At 36.8% G+C, this 14,309-nt stretch overlaps 1 protein-coding gene across 4 annotated transcripts in view; it reads left to right on the plus strand.

Moving 5' to 3' along the window:
• The window catches only part of GPHN (gephyrin), a 626,292-nt gene that overhangs the window by 348,611 nt on the left and 263,372 nt on the right, over positions 1-14,309 (plus strand). For 2 of the 4 annotated variants that reach the window (XM_059914466.1, XM_059914467.1), the window contains exons 6-8: positions 4,079-4,145; positions 10,044-10,316; positions 11,645-11,752. In XM_059914466.1, coding sequence (XP_059770449.1) covers positions 4,079-4,145; positions 10,044-10,316; positions 11,645-11,752 — 448 coding nt within the window. The remainder of the gene's footprint in view (positions 1-4,078; positions 4,146-10,043; positions 10,317-11,644; positions 11,753-14,309) is intronic. The other 2 variants (XM_059914468.1, XM_059914469.1) reach the window with 1 other exon arrangement.

Genomic DNA, 14,309 nt, shown 5'->3' on the forward strand with positions numbered 1-14,309 from the left:
ATCACACATTCTTCCAAGACTGAATCATGTGAAATAGAAAATCTGAATAGATCAATCACTAGTAGGGAGATGGAAACAGTAATCAAAAACCTCCTAAGAAACACATCCAGGACCAGACAACTTAATTGCTGAATTCTACGAAACATTTAAAGACTTAATACCAATTCTTCTCAAACGCTTCCAAAAACTAGAAGAGAAGGGAACACTTCATAACTCTTTTTATGAGGCCAACATTACCCTAATACCAAAACCAGAGAAGAACAACACACAAAAAAGAAAATTACAGGCCAGTATGTCTGACAAACATAGATGTAAAAATTCTCAACAAAACATTAGCAAACTGAATACAGCAATATATTAAAAGGACCATACGCCATGATCAAATGAACTTTATTCCAGGGATGTAAGGATGGTTCAGTATCCACAAATCAATCAACATGATACATCACATTAACAAAAATGAAGGACAAAAATCATGATTATATCAATAGATGCCCTAAAAACAGCATATGACAAGAGTCAACACCCATTTATGATTAAAAAAAAAAAAACTCAATAAAATGAAGGAGCATACATCAACATAATAAAAGCCATATGCGACAAACCCACAGCTAACATCATACTGAATGGTGAAAAACTGAAAACTTTTTCTCTAAGATTTGGAACAAGAGAAGGATACCCACTCTTGCCACCTTGCCACTCTTACTCAACATAGTACTGAAGTCCTAGCTAGAGCAATTTGGTAAGAAAAAGAAATCCAGATTGGAAAGGAAGAAGTAAAACTGTCACTATTTGTGGATAACATGATTTTACATATAGAAAACCCTACAGATTCCACAGAAAAACTATTAGAAATAATAAATGAATGCAGTAAAGTTGTAGGATACAAAATCAACATACAAAAATCTGTTGCATTTCTGTACACTAAGAATGAACTAACATAAAGAGAAATTAAGGAAACATTTCCTTTTACAATCACAACAAAAAGAATAAAATACCTTGTAGTAAATTAATCCAAAGAAGTGAAAACTATAAGACATTGTTGAAAGAAATTGAATAAGACACAAAGAAATGGAAAGATAGTCCATGCTCATGTTACAAAAATTAACATTGTTAAAATATCCACATTACCTAAAGCAACCTATGGATTCAGTGAAATCCCCATCAAAATACCAATGACATTTTTGATAGAAATAGAACAAAAAAATCCTACAATTTGTATAGAACCGCAGAAGACCCTGGATAGCCAAAGCAATCTTGAGAAAAATGATCAAAGTGGAGGTATTACACTCCCTGATTTCAAATTATACTACAAAACTATAATAATCAAAACAGCATGGTATTGGCAGAAAAACAGACATAAATCAATGGAACACAACTGAGAGCCCAGAAATAAACCCATACATATATGGACAATTAATTTACAACAAAGGAGCAAAGAACATACAATGGAGAAAGGACAGTTTCTTCAATAAATTGTGTTGGAAAAACTGGATAGCACATGCAAAAGAATGAAACTAGACCCTATCTTACACCATACGCAAAAATTAACTCAAAATGGATTAAAGACTTGAATGTAAAACCAGAAACCATAAAACTCCTAGAAGAAAACGTAGGCAGTATACTTTTCACATCAGTCTTAGCAGTCTCTTTCTGGATATGTATCCTCAGTCAAAGGAAACAAAAGCAAAATTAAACAAATGGGACTACATCAAACTAAAAAACTCTACACAGCAAAAGAAACCATCAACAAAATGAAAAGAAACCCTACCAAATGGCAGAAGATATTTGCAAATCATGTATCCATAAGTGGTTAATATTCAAAATTTATAAACAACTCAACAATTTTTTTAAAATTAAAAAATGGGCAGAGGATCTGAATAGAAATTTTTCCAAAGAAGACATACAGATGGCCAACAGGCACATCAGAAGATGTTCAACATCACTAATTCAGGAAATGCAACTCAAAACCACAATGAGATATCACCTCACACCCATCCATTAGAATGGCTGTTATTGAAAACAATAACAAGTGTTGGAGAGGAGATGCAGAAAAAGGAACTCTCATACACTGTTGGTGGCAGTGTAAGTTAGTGCAGCCACTGTGGAAGACAGTATGGAGGTTCCTAAATACATTAAAAATAGAACTGTCATATGATCCAGCAATTTGACCTTTGGGTATTTATCCAAAGCAAACAGAATCCCTATCTCAAAAAGATATCTGCACCTCCATCTTTACTGCAGCGTTATTTACAATAGCCAGGACGTGAAAACAAACTAAGTATCCATTGATGGATAAATGGATAAAGGAAATGAGGCATATATATGCTATAGAACATTATTCAGTCATAAAAATAAGAAAATCTTGCTACTTGTGACAACATGAATGGACTTTGAGTCCATTGTGCTAAGTGAAATAGGTCAGAGAAAGACAAATACTATATGATCTCACTTACATATGCAATCTAAAAATAATCAACTCATAGATACAGAGAACAGATTGGTGGTTGCCAGAGGCAGGGGTTGGTGAGTGGGTAAAATACGTGAACGTGGTCGAAAGGCACAAATTTCCGCATATAAATCCTGGGGATGTAATGTACAGCATGTTGATTATCGTTAATAATATTGTATAGTTGAAAGTTTCTAAGAGAGTAGATTGTAAGAGTTCTCATCACAAGAAGAAAATTGTACTGTGTGTGGTGATGGATATTAACTTATTGTGATGATCATTTCACAAAATATGCACATATCAAATCATTATGTTGTATACCTAAAATTAATACAATGTTATTTGTCAACTATATCTCAGTTAAAAAGAAAAGCGTATGGAAAGTTTTAAATAGCTATGAACACTTTGTGAATAGGACAAGAAAAAAACAATAAAATAAAAGACAATTTTAGGTTATTTCAAAGAGTTAAAGTAGTTAAAGAAGAAACTCAATCAGAAGTTTTAGGAAAAGATTCTTATGTGACTTACCATCTAAGTTGTGAAATTTTAGAAATAGACTAATCTAATCTAGTCCTTTTGTTTTCAAATGATGGAAATGATATCATTACCAGGTCAAAGTAACACAGCCAATTATTGGAAGAGCATGATTTGAACTGTCATGAAATCTAGGCCTTCAACTCTTTATTCCAGTTTTCCATGCTTTTCCACTGTTTATGTTTCTTATCTAACCACTTGGTTTAAAAGTGGCCTGAAAATTTACAGTGATCTCTGAAAGACCTTTCTACTTTAAATTGACACTGTTTATCAATGAATCAGTTAACAGCTGAGCTCTCTAAACTCTCCCCACTGCTATTGATTTATGAGAGACCTGTCTTACTTTAAAACGTATAGACTTCCTGAGAAGCAAGAGTTTAAACATCTCACTCAACTCATGAGTGCCTTATGTGTTAGACTTTTGAACATAGATATTACTATACTAGTCATTTTTTTTAAATTTATTTATTATTTATTTATTTATGTCTGTGTTGGTCTTCATTTCTGTGCGAGGGCTTTCTCTAGTTGCGGCAGGTGGGGGCCACTCTTCATCACGGTGCGCGGGCCTCTCATTATCGCGGCCTCTCTTGTTGCGGAGCACAGGCTCCAGATGCGCAGACTCAGCAATTGTGGCTCACGGGCCCAGTTGCTCTGCGGTATGTGGGATCTTCCCAGACCAGGGCTCGAACCCATGTCCCCTGCATTGGCAGGCAGATTCTCAACCACTGCGCCACCAGGGAAGCCCCCGATATACTAGTCATTTTTAATATGCTATCTCATTGAATTCTTAGAACTGTAAGAAATATGAAAAAGTTGAAGTTAGAGGAAGAAGGTAATTTATTTCTTTAAAGTGGCTAATTTATTCTGATTTCATGTTCAGTGCATTTTTCAAATCCCCTGCACTAACCATTATTATAAAAACCTCAGCCAGAGTGAGAGCCCAATTTGTATAACAATTGGTGAATCTTTAGCTATAACAACTTAATTCCTAAAACAGTTCACATATAAAGTACAATGATTGATCTTTGTTGTTGAATGTATTTAAACCAACTATCATTCTAATTTAGTATTCATCAGGTTTCTCTTTCCTTCCAGGCCTGTATGTGGAATCAGAGGGAAAACTCTTATAATTAACTTGCCAGGTAGCAAGAAAGGATCTCAGGTAAGCTATCTTGAGATTTATATGGTTTAGTGTAAGAAATTTTGGCCACTGTGAGAGCCAAACAAAAAGTTGGAGCACTCCACAAGACTACCCTCACTTCTGACACCAATTGCAGTTCAATGCCTTCCCAAAACCACCCTCAGTTTCAGTAATTCACAAGATGGATTCAGAGAACTCATTGAAAGGTGGTATACTCATGGTTATGGTTTACTACAGGGAAAGGATACAATTTAAAATCAACCAAGGGAAGGAGTGCATAAGACAGAATAAAGGAGAGGTACCACGTGGAGAGCTTCTAATATCTTCTCCCTGTGGAATCATGAACACATTGCTCTCCGGGCATCAGTGTGTAACAACACAGGGATTGTTGCTTATCAGGGAAGCTCTAAGCCCTTAGCATCTGGAGTTTTTATTGAGGCACATCATATACTGCCCATATACCTGTAGTCTCCAACACTTTCCAAAGGCAAAATTGATACCACATTTCCCAAAGCCCCCATCATAAATCACACTGTTAGACTGTCTGGTGGCCAGAGTTTCCAGACAAACAAAGACACTCCTTTCATTTCCCAGTAACTGAGGGCAAAGGCCAGACTCTCTTTGGGTAAGGTTAGTTCTTTATTACACAAGCTACCCCCTGGCCTCTGGCCAAGGCTTTCTTACAACAAAACAATCATATTTGTATGGCTGGCCATCTATATTTAGTACAGCACTTATATTATAGACACAACATCAGTAGCAGTGTGAATATGCCTAAGATTTGGAGGAGCCAGAGTGGGATAGGAATAGATTTAGAGAAACAGGTAATTCATCCTCTAAAGCCATTATACAAATTTTCATATTTTTGTACTCATTTACTGATTTTTCATCTTGATCTACTATTATTTGTACCCTATGATACATTCTCACAGAGCTATTTACCATAGAAATTAGCTCTCTTGCTCAGGCCAATCATTTCCCATTGGTATTGCATATTGAGGAGGCTTTAATTCAAATTCCCAGTATATATGACCATCAATATCAGCATATAATCTTATTAACAATACCTGTATTATAACATATCATGGTATATTAGTAAATATAACCTGAAAAATAAGAGTCAAAAGATACTGGCACATTACTGGAGTCCTACACAGGCATTAACAGTTATCCTAGTCGTCATCATATCATATGATCAAAACATGTCCCAGAGCGATGTTCCTCAGGTTTACAGACTTGTCAGGTTCCAAAAGCAGGAGTAGTCTCAGCAACATATGGCTTTTCCCTTTCTGGCATCTGCTACAGCTGAGCCAAGAAACAATATCATCTTTGTTCTAAGCTTCTTTTGAGACACCAAGGTAATACTGGATTTCCCTTGTTGCATAACGCATTTATTCATTCCTTTACCTTCAACTGCCATTCCTCCTTCTCTCCATTTATACTCAGACATTTCCTTTGAGCATCTTTGAATGAGACCGTTGGTTTGGCCACTGGGCTGGCCCAGATTGCCATCAGTAATACTAGTTTAGCAAGTACTTCCCACTCAGTCCATTTCATTCATATAAGATAAGGTTAAGGTTACATAGGTACCGAGCTAGTAGGCAGTCTGAAACACCAGGCAATATAACTGCATTTACTGTCATGCCCAATTTGGCCAGGTGGAATAAGACATAGTCTACACCATCAGGCCCTTAGGAATTCTGACATAAAGATTTAAAAGTATAGTTACAGTTTGGGCTTAAGAATCATCCCTGCTTCTGGCACCCACAGTTGCAGCCCTGGTCCTAGGAACATTACATCAGGTAGAAAAGAAGAAAGTGGAGGTGACGTGGGGAAAAACGAAAAACGTTAATCGTAAAGAGAAAAGTATAGTTGTACAAGCATCCTTTTCCATCCCCTCTTCCCAGAAAAGTAGAGGAATCTGTCTAGAAGGAACTCTCACTTAGCCTCCCTATTGTTGAGTGTGATCACACACTAATGAAGGCTTCATGACTTTATCTTCTCATATTTTAGACAACAAATGTTTCAATTGCCCGTTTCAATTTTCTATCATACTATTGCTCTGAGGATGAAAGTGTTCCTTGGTCTGAAGAAGTGTGCCTCCATGGTCATTGATACAATATCTTCTGTTCTGGTCCTTTTATAGTACATTGAACATTTGCATCTACTCTGGGATAAGCAAAGCTCATACCAGAGTAAGTGTCTATACCTGGTAGGACCCATTTGTAGCCTCCAGGGACTAAAAGCATCAGTTCAACATGACAGCTATGTGTAGGACTTTTCCCCTGTGGAATTTGCTGCATAGCCCTCTGCCTCTCTGTCTCTCTTTTTAGCAGACAAAACAGTTCTTATTGGCATTTTGTGTCTCAGAGTGTAAGAGGAATATATCTAGATTCAGCCCATCTCTGCATTGCTACAGACCTCCAGTGTCCACTCATTTCATGGACCCAGGTGGCCATGTCAAGCAAGTACACCAGGATATCTGCTCGCCATTACCAATCAACTTCCAGTTCTGGAAGGGAGTTCTTCTTGTGCGCATTAACATAATCTACTTTAATATACCCCTTATGTTCCCAGAGTGATTTCCACAGGGCCATGTCCCATACAGGTATTCCTTTAATAGACCAGTTTTCCATTGCCCATCTGCCTGACCATACCACCAGGCCATTTGGACACTTCCCGTGACTCAGTAAAAACCCAAACATAGGGGCAAACATGTAGTTCAGCCCATCGAGCTGATTTGTTTTTACCTTCTTCAATCAGAGTGGCGGCCTTCCAAACAGGATGCTGTCCCTGCACCTTGGAATTGCCATCCATAAACCAAGCAGCTCTTTGTTGATCAATAGAAAGCTGTTTATAGGGCACCGCCCAAGTGGCCCAAGTGGCCATAGGATCCAGCAGCTCCTCAGGTGGTTCCGAAGTCAGCCCTAGGTGAAAAGAGGCTGCCTGCTCGTGAGTACCTCCTTGCATTCTCCTGGTAGCATGATTCTATATGCAACATTTCCATTTTATTATGGAACTCTCCTGGGCATTACCGTCCCCATTAGAGCTTTTCTCTGAAATTACCCAAGACCTTTTGGATATTTCAGGTTTTAGGATTATTTTGTGTCCTTTAGTCATAAGGGCAGTCTCAATTAAAGTCCAATAGCAAGTAGTAATTGTCTCTCAAATGGAAATTTTCTGGTCCAAAATCCCAGCAGTTGTTGTTGGGTGGCACTCACAAGTTTTTGCTATAAGCCCAGTCTGCACTCCACACAGGGCTTTTGTACAGCAAATTAATGAACTGTGTGGGCCCATTTAGCATGTCCAATTATATTGGTGGAAGAGTGGATTTACATGCCTGCTGTTTTACAATATGAGGTAGGGGATGAATTCTCCAGTCAGACCACAACATCCATGCCCATAATACATTCAGGTAAAGGAGATTCACCACTTCACATAAAGTTCACTTTCCAAACATTCTGATTCTTATCCAAACATTGACCTTAATCCCATCAACTATTGCGTTCCTATATCTTCCCATTCTAACTGTACCCATTAGGATTTCAACAGGTTGTAGATCACAGTACATGAAGCTCCCATGTCAAGGAGTCCCAGAGAAGTCTCTTCTCTGTTTCCTGATGATTTTAGCCATTTGTGTGCATATGGCCTTGGAGTTCTAAGGCCTGGGTTGGGTCAAGGGATCCAGACCCTTTTGTCAGACCTTATATTGATTAGATTATGGGTCCATCACTTAAGGTGATTCTAGGTAAGGTTTCTTTGCTTCCTAGCTTTTTTAATTCCTCCAAACCAGGGTAAATAGAGATTTGTTTAGGACCCCTTAATGTTAGGAGACCAGCAGGGTCTCCAGTCTGTCTATTCAGCCCACAGCAGTGCTTCTTTAAGACCTCTGTTTTGTCCCCATCAATGCTCACTTTTTTCATACATTTCTTAATAACCATTTAAATATTTCCACCCTGCTAGGACAAGTCCCTTGAATCGCTTGTTTCTTTTTCCCCATTTTCTTATGAATCAGTCCAACTTTATTTACTGTTTATTGCTTCAACATAAATTTTTCCTTGGGAAGCAGCTCTGAGGCTAACAGCTATATGTCAGACCATTCAGAGTCCAAACTTGGCCCAGCCTCAGGATCCACCCCAACATTCTCCATTACTTTTGTTTTAGCTAGTACAGATACCATTAACCAAGAAATTGTGTGTTTACTTTGTTTTTTATCATTTTGCATTTCTTGTGCTTTGACATAACTCCTTAGGAGTTAGATCTTTCATTTTAAAACTTCATTGCTAATTTTATCTCCAGTAACTAATTACAGTACAGCTGCAGTTCCATACTGTGGGTGACCCTGTGTTCATCTAGGCTCTAAAGATTCATTATCCCCCACCCTCTCTTCCTTCCTCTTCCCAGATCACAAGTTTCAGTGAGTCAGGGTCTTTCTATCAAATCCCACTTCTTAACACCAACTGTAAGGAGTTTTGACCAACTGCAGAAGTTAGCCAGCTACAAAGTTGGAGCACTCCATAAGACTGCTCTCATTTCTGACACCACTTGCAATTGAGGGGATTTCTAAAATCACCCTCACTTTTAATAATTCACTAGAAGGGCTCACAGAACTCACTGAAAGCTGTTATACTTATGGGTATGTTGTATTACAGGGAAAGAATACAGGTTGAAATCAGCCAAGGAAAGAAGCACATATGGTAGAGTCTAAGAGAGGTACCAAACAGGGAACTTCTGGTCATCCTCTTCCACGGAATCATGGAAGCATCACCTCCTCTTAGCCACAATATAAGACAGTATACACAGAGTATTGCTAACTATGTACATTCTCCTTTGCCTTTGGTGTTCAGAGTTTTTATTAGGACTTGATCACATATTGCCCACATGGTTGACCTAGTCAACCACTCCCAGTTCTTTCCAGAGGCAAAACTGATACTGTGTTTCCCAAAGCCCTCATAGTAAACCACATTGTTAGACTGTTCAGTGGCCAAAGCCCCCAGGCAAACAGAGACACTCTTATCAGGCATGACATAACACGGAACTAGAGATCACCTCCCAAAAGCTGAGAGTAAAGGCAGACCTCTGTTTGATTAAAGTTAAATTCTTCACTATACAATTTTTTCCAGTAGGTTAAAAGATTAGATACCTTCCAGGTAGTCCATAAATTGTAAGATATTTCTTTACATATTAGATTTTAAGGTAAGTTACTTTAAATGTAAAAGAGAAAGACCTCTGCTCAAACATATTCCCCAAACATATCTGGCCTTATGTTCTGATTTTAAAATTCTCACCTATTTTCTTTTGGTGATACAATATAGGTAATAATGGATATATTTTGAGCATTAGCTGCCTGTCCTCCTTGCTTGGCATCCTGCAATAAATGCTGTACTTTCCTTCACCGCCCCCTAAAAAAAAAGAAACCAAGGGACTATATTGACTTTTATGCTGTACAAACTTATACCTATTTTTACATATTGTACAACGTTGTCTAGCTATACTTTATGATTGTAGTCAGAACTTTAGCTCTCTGAATAAAATAGTTCAGTACTCAATTGGTTTGTTAGTTCTAGTATCCTTCTCTAACCAGAAAGGTAAAAATTCTTACCTGCTCTCTCATAATGTATCTTTAAACCCTGAAGTTGTATAGAAATTTTACTTAAAAAAAAAAAAAATGTACTGTGTGCTTATATAGTGTAGTTCTTCAGCTTATGGAGAATACTGTAATATATACCATGCTTACTTCATATTTTGCATTGCAAGGACAATACATTAAATATGATTCATTCTTAAGACAGATGGAGAGAAAATCACAAATAAATCCAAAATTTGTGATCCAAAATCACAAACACATTTGATTGCTGCCATTTTGTATGCCTATAAAAATGCTTTATCTTCATTTTTTTTTCTTCCTCTTGCATACAGGAATGCTTTCAGTTCATACTGCCAGCCCTACCTCATGCCATTGACCTTTTACGTGATGCCATTGTAAAAGTAAAAGAAGTGCATGATGAACTTGAAGATTTACCTTCCCCACCACCACCTCTTTCCCCTCCTCCCACAACTAGCCCCCATAAACAGACAGAAGACAAAGGGGTTCAATGTGAAGAAGAGGAAGAAGAGAAGAAAGACAGTGGTGTTGCTTCAACAGAAGATAGTTCTTCATCACATATAACTGCAGCAGCCATTGCGGCCAAGGTAAGCCTGCTGAGAGAGACCCAGAGATCTAAAGGACCCACAGGTAAATGTATTGATTTCATGTCTCTTTCCATCCCATTCTTCCATAAGTTAAATATCACTTCAGGGCATCCTTTAAAAAGAACAGGGATATTCATGACACTCCACAGCTGTATTCCCTCCATTATGTAGAGTTCTTGAAAGCATTGAAGTTTTGTTCTGAGTTCTGAGGCATTAAAAATTCTGCTGTTATCTATTGAAGTAATAACTCCAATGATAAACAATGTGACGTTTAAGAACTCTTTGAAGATGTCATTTTTGTGATCATAGTAAATATACAATGTTCATGTGTTCAGCACATCAAATGTTCACAAATTCTTAGAGGAGCACCAAACTGAAGGTAAGATACCTAAGGTGGTTCAAGAAATTAGCTGAGGAAGATTAATAAATATTTTTTTTAAAGACAAGACTTTTCAGCAGTTAAGTAGCACTTATTTAACTATTGGACACAAATTACCCCAGTCATAAAGAGAAGAAATGGATGTAAGATATTCGTGTTTTTAATTTAATAAAGTAATAAATATTATTAAAACAGCATCAAAGTATTACAAGTTCTCTTTGAACAATTCTGGGAGTAAATATAGTACCATGAAGTACTTCAGTAAATTTAGTTATCATCTTAAAGTCACAGAACATGATTTACATTATTATCCATACCTAGTATAACCCACCTTGTACACTTTAAAATCTTCAGACAGTAGCATATCACTTCTGGGAGTAATGATTGTTCACTGAGAGTGTAAAGATTGAAAATCTAATCACTATATGAAGTAATTTTTAAAGTTTTATGGCTCATCCAGATACTTTGGCTATGAGCATAACATGAGAGGATTTTTTGACAATGTATATATTGGAAAGGATCATAGAGATCATTTGGAAGTGTCCATTCAGACAACAAGTAAGTGGTTCTTTCACTAAAGACGGGATTATTCTGTCTCCAGATCCATTCAGTGATCCATTAAGTCCTTACTTAAGGCTAGTAAGTATTTAAGTTGTGCGTGAGGTTTGTTTTGTTTTTATGGAAATGATTGATGAAATACATTATTAAATCATCGTATGTTCTCTTTCTTTTACTCTTAATTAAAAGAGTTAAAAGTACCATCAGTTTCAATCTTAAAAAAAACTTGTACCATTTGAAATCTAAGCTAATTTTGTCATTCTTCATTGGAAAATTTTTGACATTCCATTGTTCCATTTGTTTTCACCCTTTTTCCTTTCCAGTCATTTTGCTTGTATAGTTTCATGTTTTCTTGTCACTATATTCATAGTTGTTATGTGTTGTGCATTAGAAGCATCCATTCTACACCAGTCCTGCTGTTATCATGGCACACGGTGAGCAGCCCATCCCTGGTCTCATCAGTTATTCCCATGATGCAACAGGCAGTGCAGAGGAACCGGTAAGACAAGAGGCTTTTGCATTAATGATTTTGCAGGCATACAGCTTACCTCCTATCCTTGGAGGTAGGCTATAGCATATGACGGAAGATGTGTTTTATTCTGAAAGACCTTCACTAGTGCTTTTTTGTGAAAGTGTAAGTGCCACTGAGTATCTTCCATCAAGGAATATAATAGAGTTTCTCCTGTACCTAAAGTACTCTAACATCATTAAGATTTTGTAGTATGTGGCAATGAACTTTCATCACATGACTTTCAAGAAATTCATTGCTCAGAAGTTAATTTTTTTCTTTAGTAATTTCATCACGTACCTTAAAATAAATTGCCTGGCTTAATTAAGTTAATCCCTTAAGAGGATCACATTAAGTTTTAATATCCAAACAGATTGGTCAAGATAATATTTAATTTGTATTAATCTTGCTTTTTTTCCTTATGATTTTGCATCTTTTTTTCTTTTCTTTCACTGTGTTCTCATTACAACCATTTAGAAAGTTGAGTCTTTGTACAAATTCTGATATTACTGATCTTCATATAGAAACTTTTAAGGGTCTGTATCACTTCTTTCAGTCATTGGCTGAATGATACTTTGTAAAAAGTGTCAGGCTAGGAAAGATTAAACTGATAAGTAGAGCTGAATAAGCAGTGACAATTTAAACCATGGCTGCAAAAGAAACCTCAGTCCCTGATATGAATATAAAATGAGAAGGAAAAAGAAGAAAAATAAGTAATAAGTGTAATTTTGTTTTTAATCCTTAGGAAGAAAAAACACCCAGGATTTCAGGGGGATGCAGGGAGGAAAACTAGTATCAGTCGACTCTTGGGAGCTAAACTACCAAATGATGACTTTAACGCTTATATTCAACAAGCCATGCCTGGTTGGAAACAAACTTAGCTAAGTCAAAGGCCAAGTAGAAAATGTAAATATTGATTAATAAAATTATTAATGAATTCCAGTTGACAACTGAATTCCCCAGCTATAGCTTTGCTATAAATTATAAACATTCCAAAATGTACCAAACTGTCTTTTGTATTCTCATATTATAAAGCAACCACAGCAACTACAATAATTATCCTGGTTTTCAAACTAAAATATTTGGAAGTTTCGTATTCATAACCAAGCTTTTAAGTTATCATATTCTGAGTTTCATATTATTACACAGAAAATGACTTGAATAGCTCTTCAATAGTTAGCTCCTAGTGATCTGAATACTGGTTATTGCCAAACTGATCAACTTGCTTTTTCAAGAAACAAAGAGGCTTGAGAAGTGCTTCTCATAATGGATATTTGTTAGTTGCCTCTCCAGCAGCCATTTCCCATCCCTCTTTCTAACACTACACCGCATTTTCCAGTCATATAGTTTGGGTGAGACTGACTAATCCTCCAGGGTAGGTGGCTTAGTACAATCAGCATATCCATTTCACATAACCACAGTTTTTAGTTCAAGAAACACATAACTCAGGTCAATAGGAGCAAGTGGGTCTCATCTCTTAGATTTTATTTGAATGACTAGGAACATAGACTCTCTGTTTCCTATTGAATATGAATGAGGAAATATACAACTCGAAGAATTCCTATCTTGGAACCATGAAAGTAATGCCTGCCAATAATGGAGCCAACTGTAAAGAAGCATTCCTAAGAAATGGGAGAGAAAGAGAGATACTCGGTCCTGTCACATTTTTCAACCACTTACTCCAGCCCCTGTTGAACTATATCTGTCTCTTGACTTTTCAGTTACCTGAGCCAATACGTTACTTTGAAAAAGCTAATTAGAGACAGAGATGGGTAAACTGTTGTCTGCAACCAAAAAGCATCTTAACTAATAATTCTCAGTATGTAGTGTCTCATCAAAGAGCTGAAAAGTCTTCCTTATAATAACTGAAACATAGCAAATAGGAATCCCTGAAGTTTCATATTTGAGTGAGAAACCTGATTCAAGAGAACAGAGAGTAGGGGACTGTGACACACGGGAGGAAAAAAGGAAAAATACATCTTGCCCCTCTGTGATTACTAAATAAGTGTAAAGGTCTTTTCAAGGAGACTGGATCCAAAGCTGAAGAAATTACAACTATACTTTGCATAATGCTTGTATTATGCTTGCAAAACTCCAAGCATAATGAGAGGCAAGGAGGAATTTAAGACAAAAATAGCCATGGAGATACATAATAAGAAATCTTGTCTTACTGACAGAAATTAAATCTTCTGGAGAAGTCCCACATAATAATGATGGTCCCCAAGCTCCACTGGATGCAAGAAAATCTGCTGCTTGCCCTGGGAAGAAAAAGCGTTGCTGATTTCCTTTTGGGAAAGGATATGGAGAAAACAAATATGTTAGATTGATATGGCTAGTCAGGAAGAGTCTATCTTCCTAGGGCATTTATTTGGAACTTCAGAGAGAAAATGGTAAGAGTTAGCAACCTGCCACTCTTACAGATTTGCCTGGAGATAAATGATACTGTTACAGAAGACCAGAAACACTTTTAAAGTTTTGGTCAGAAAATTGAAGAATATACATATTTATATATAAATGGTTTTATTGTTTCTTCCTATCCACGATGATT

This window comes from Balaenoptera ricei, chromosome 2, assembly GCF_028023285.1.
Source record: "Balaenoptera ricei isolate mBalRic1 chromosome 2, mBalRic1.hap2, whole genome shotgun sequence".
NCBI lineage: Eukaryota > Metazoa > Chordata > Mammalia > Artiodactyla > Balaenopteridae > Balaenoptera > Balaenoptera ricei.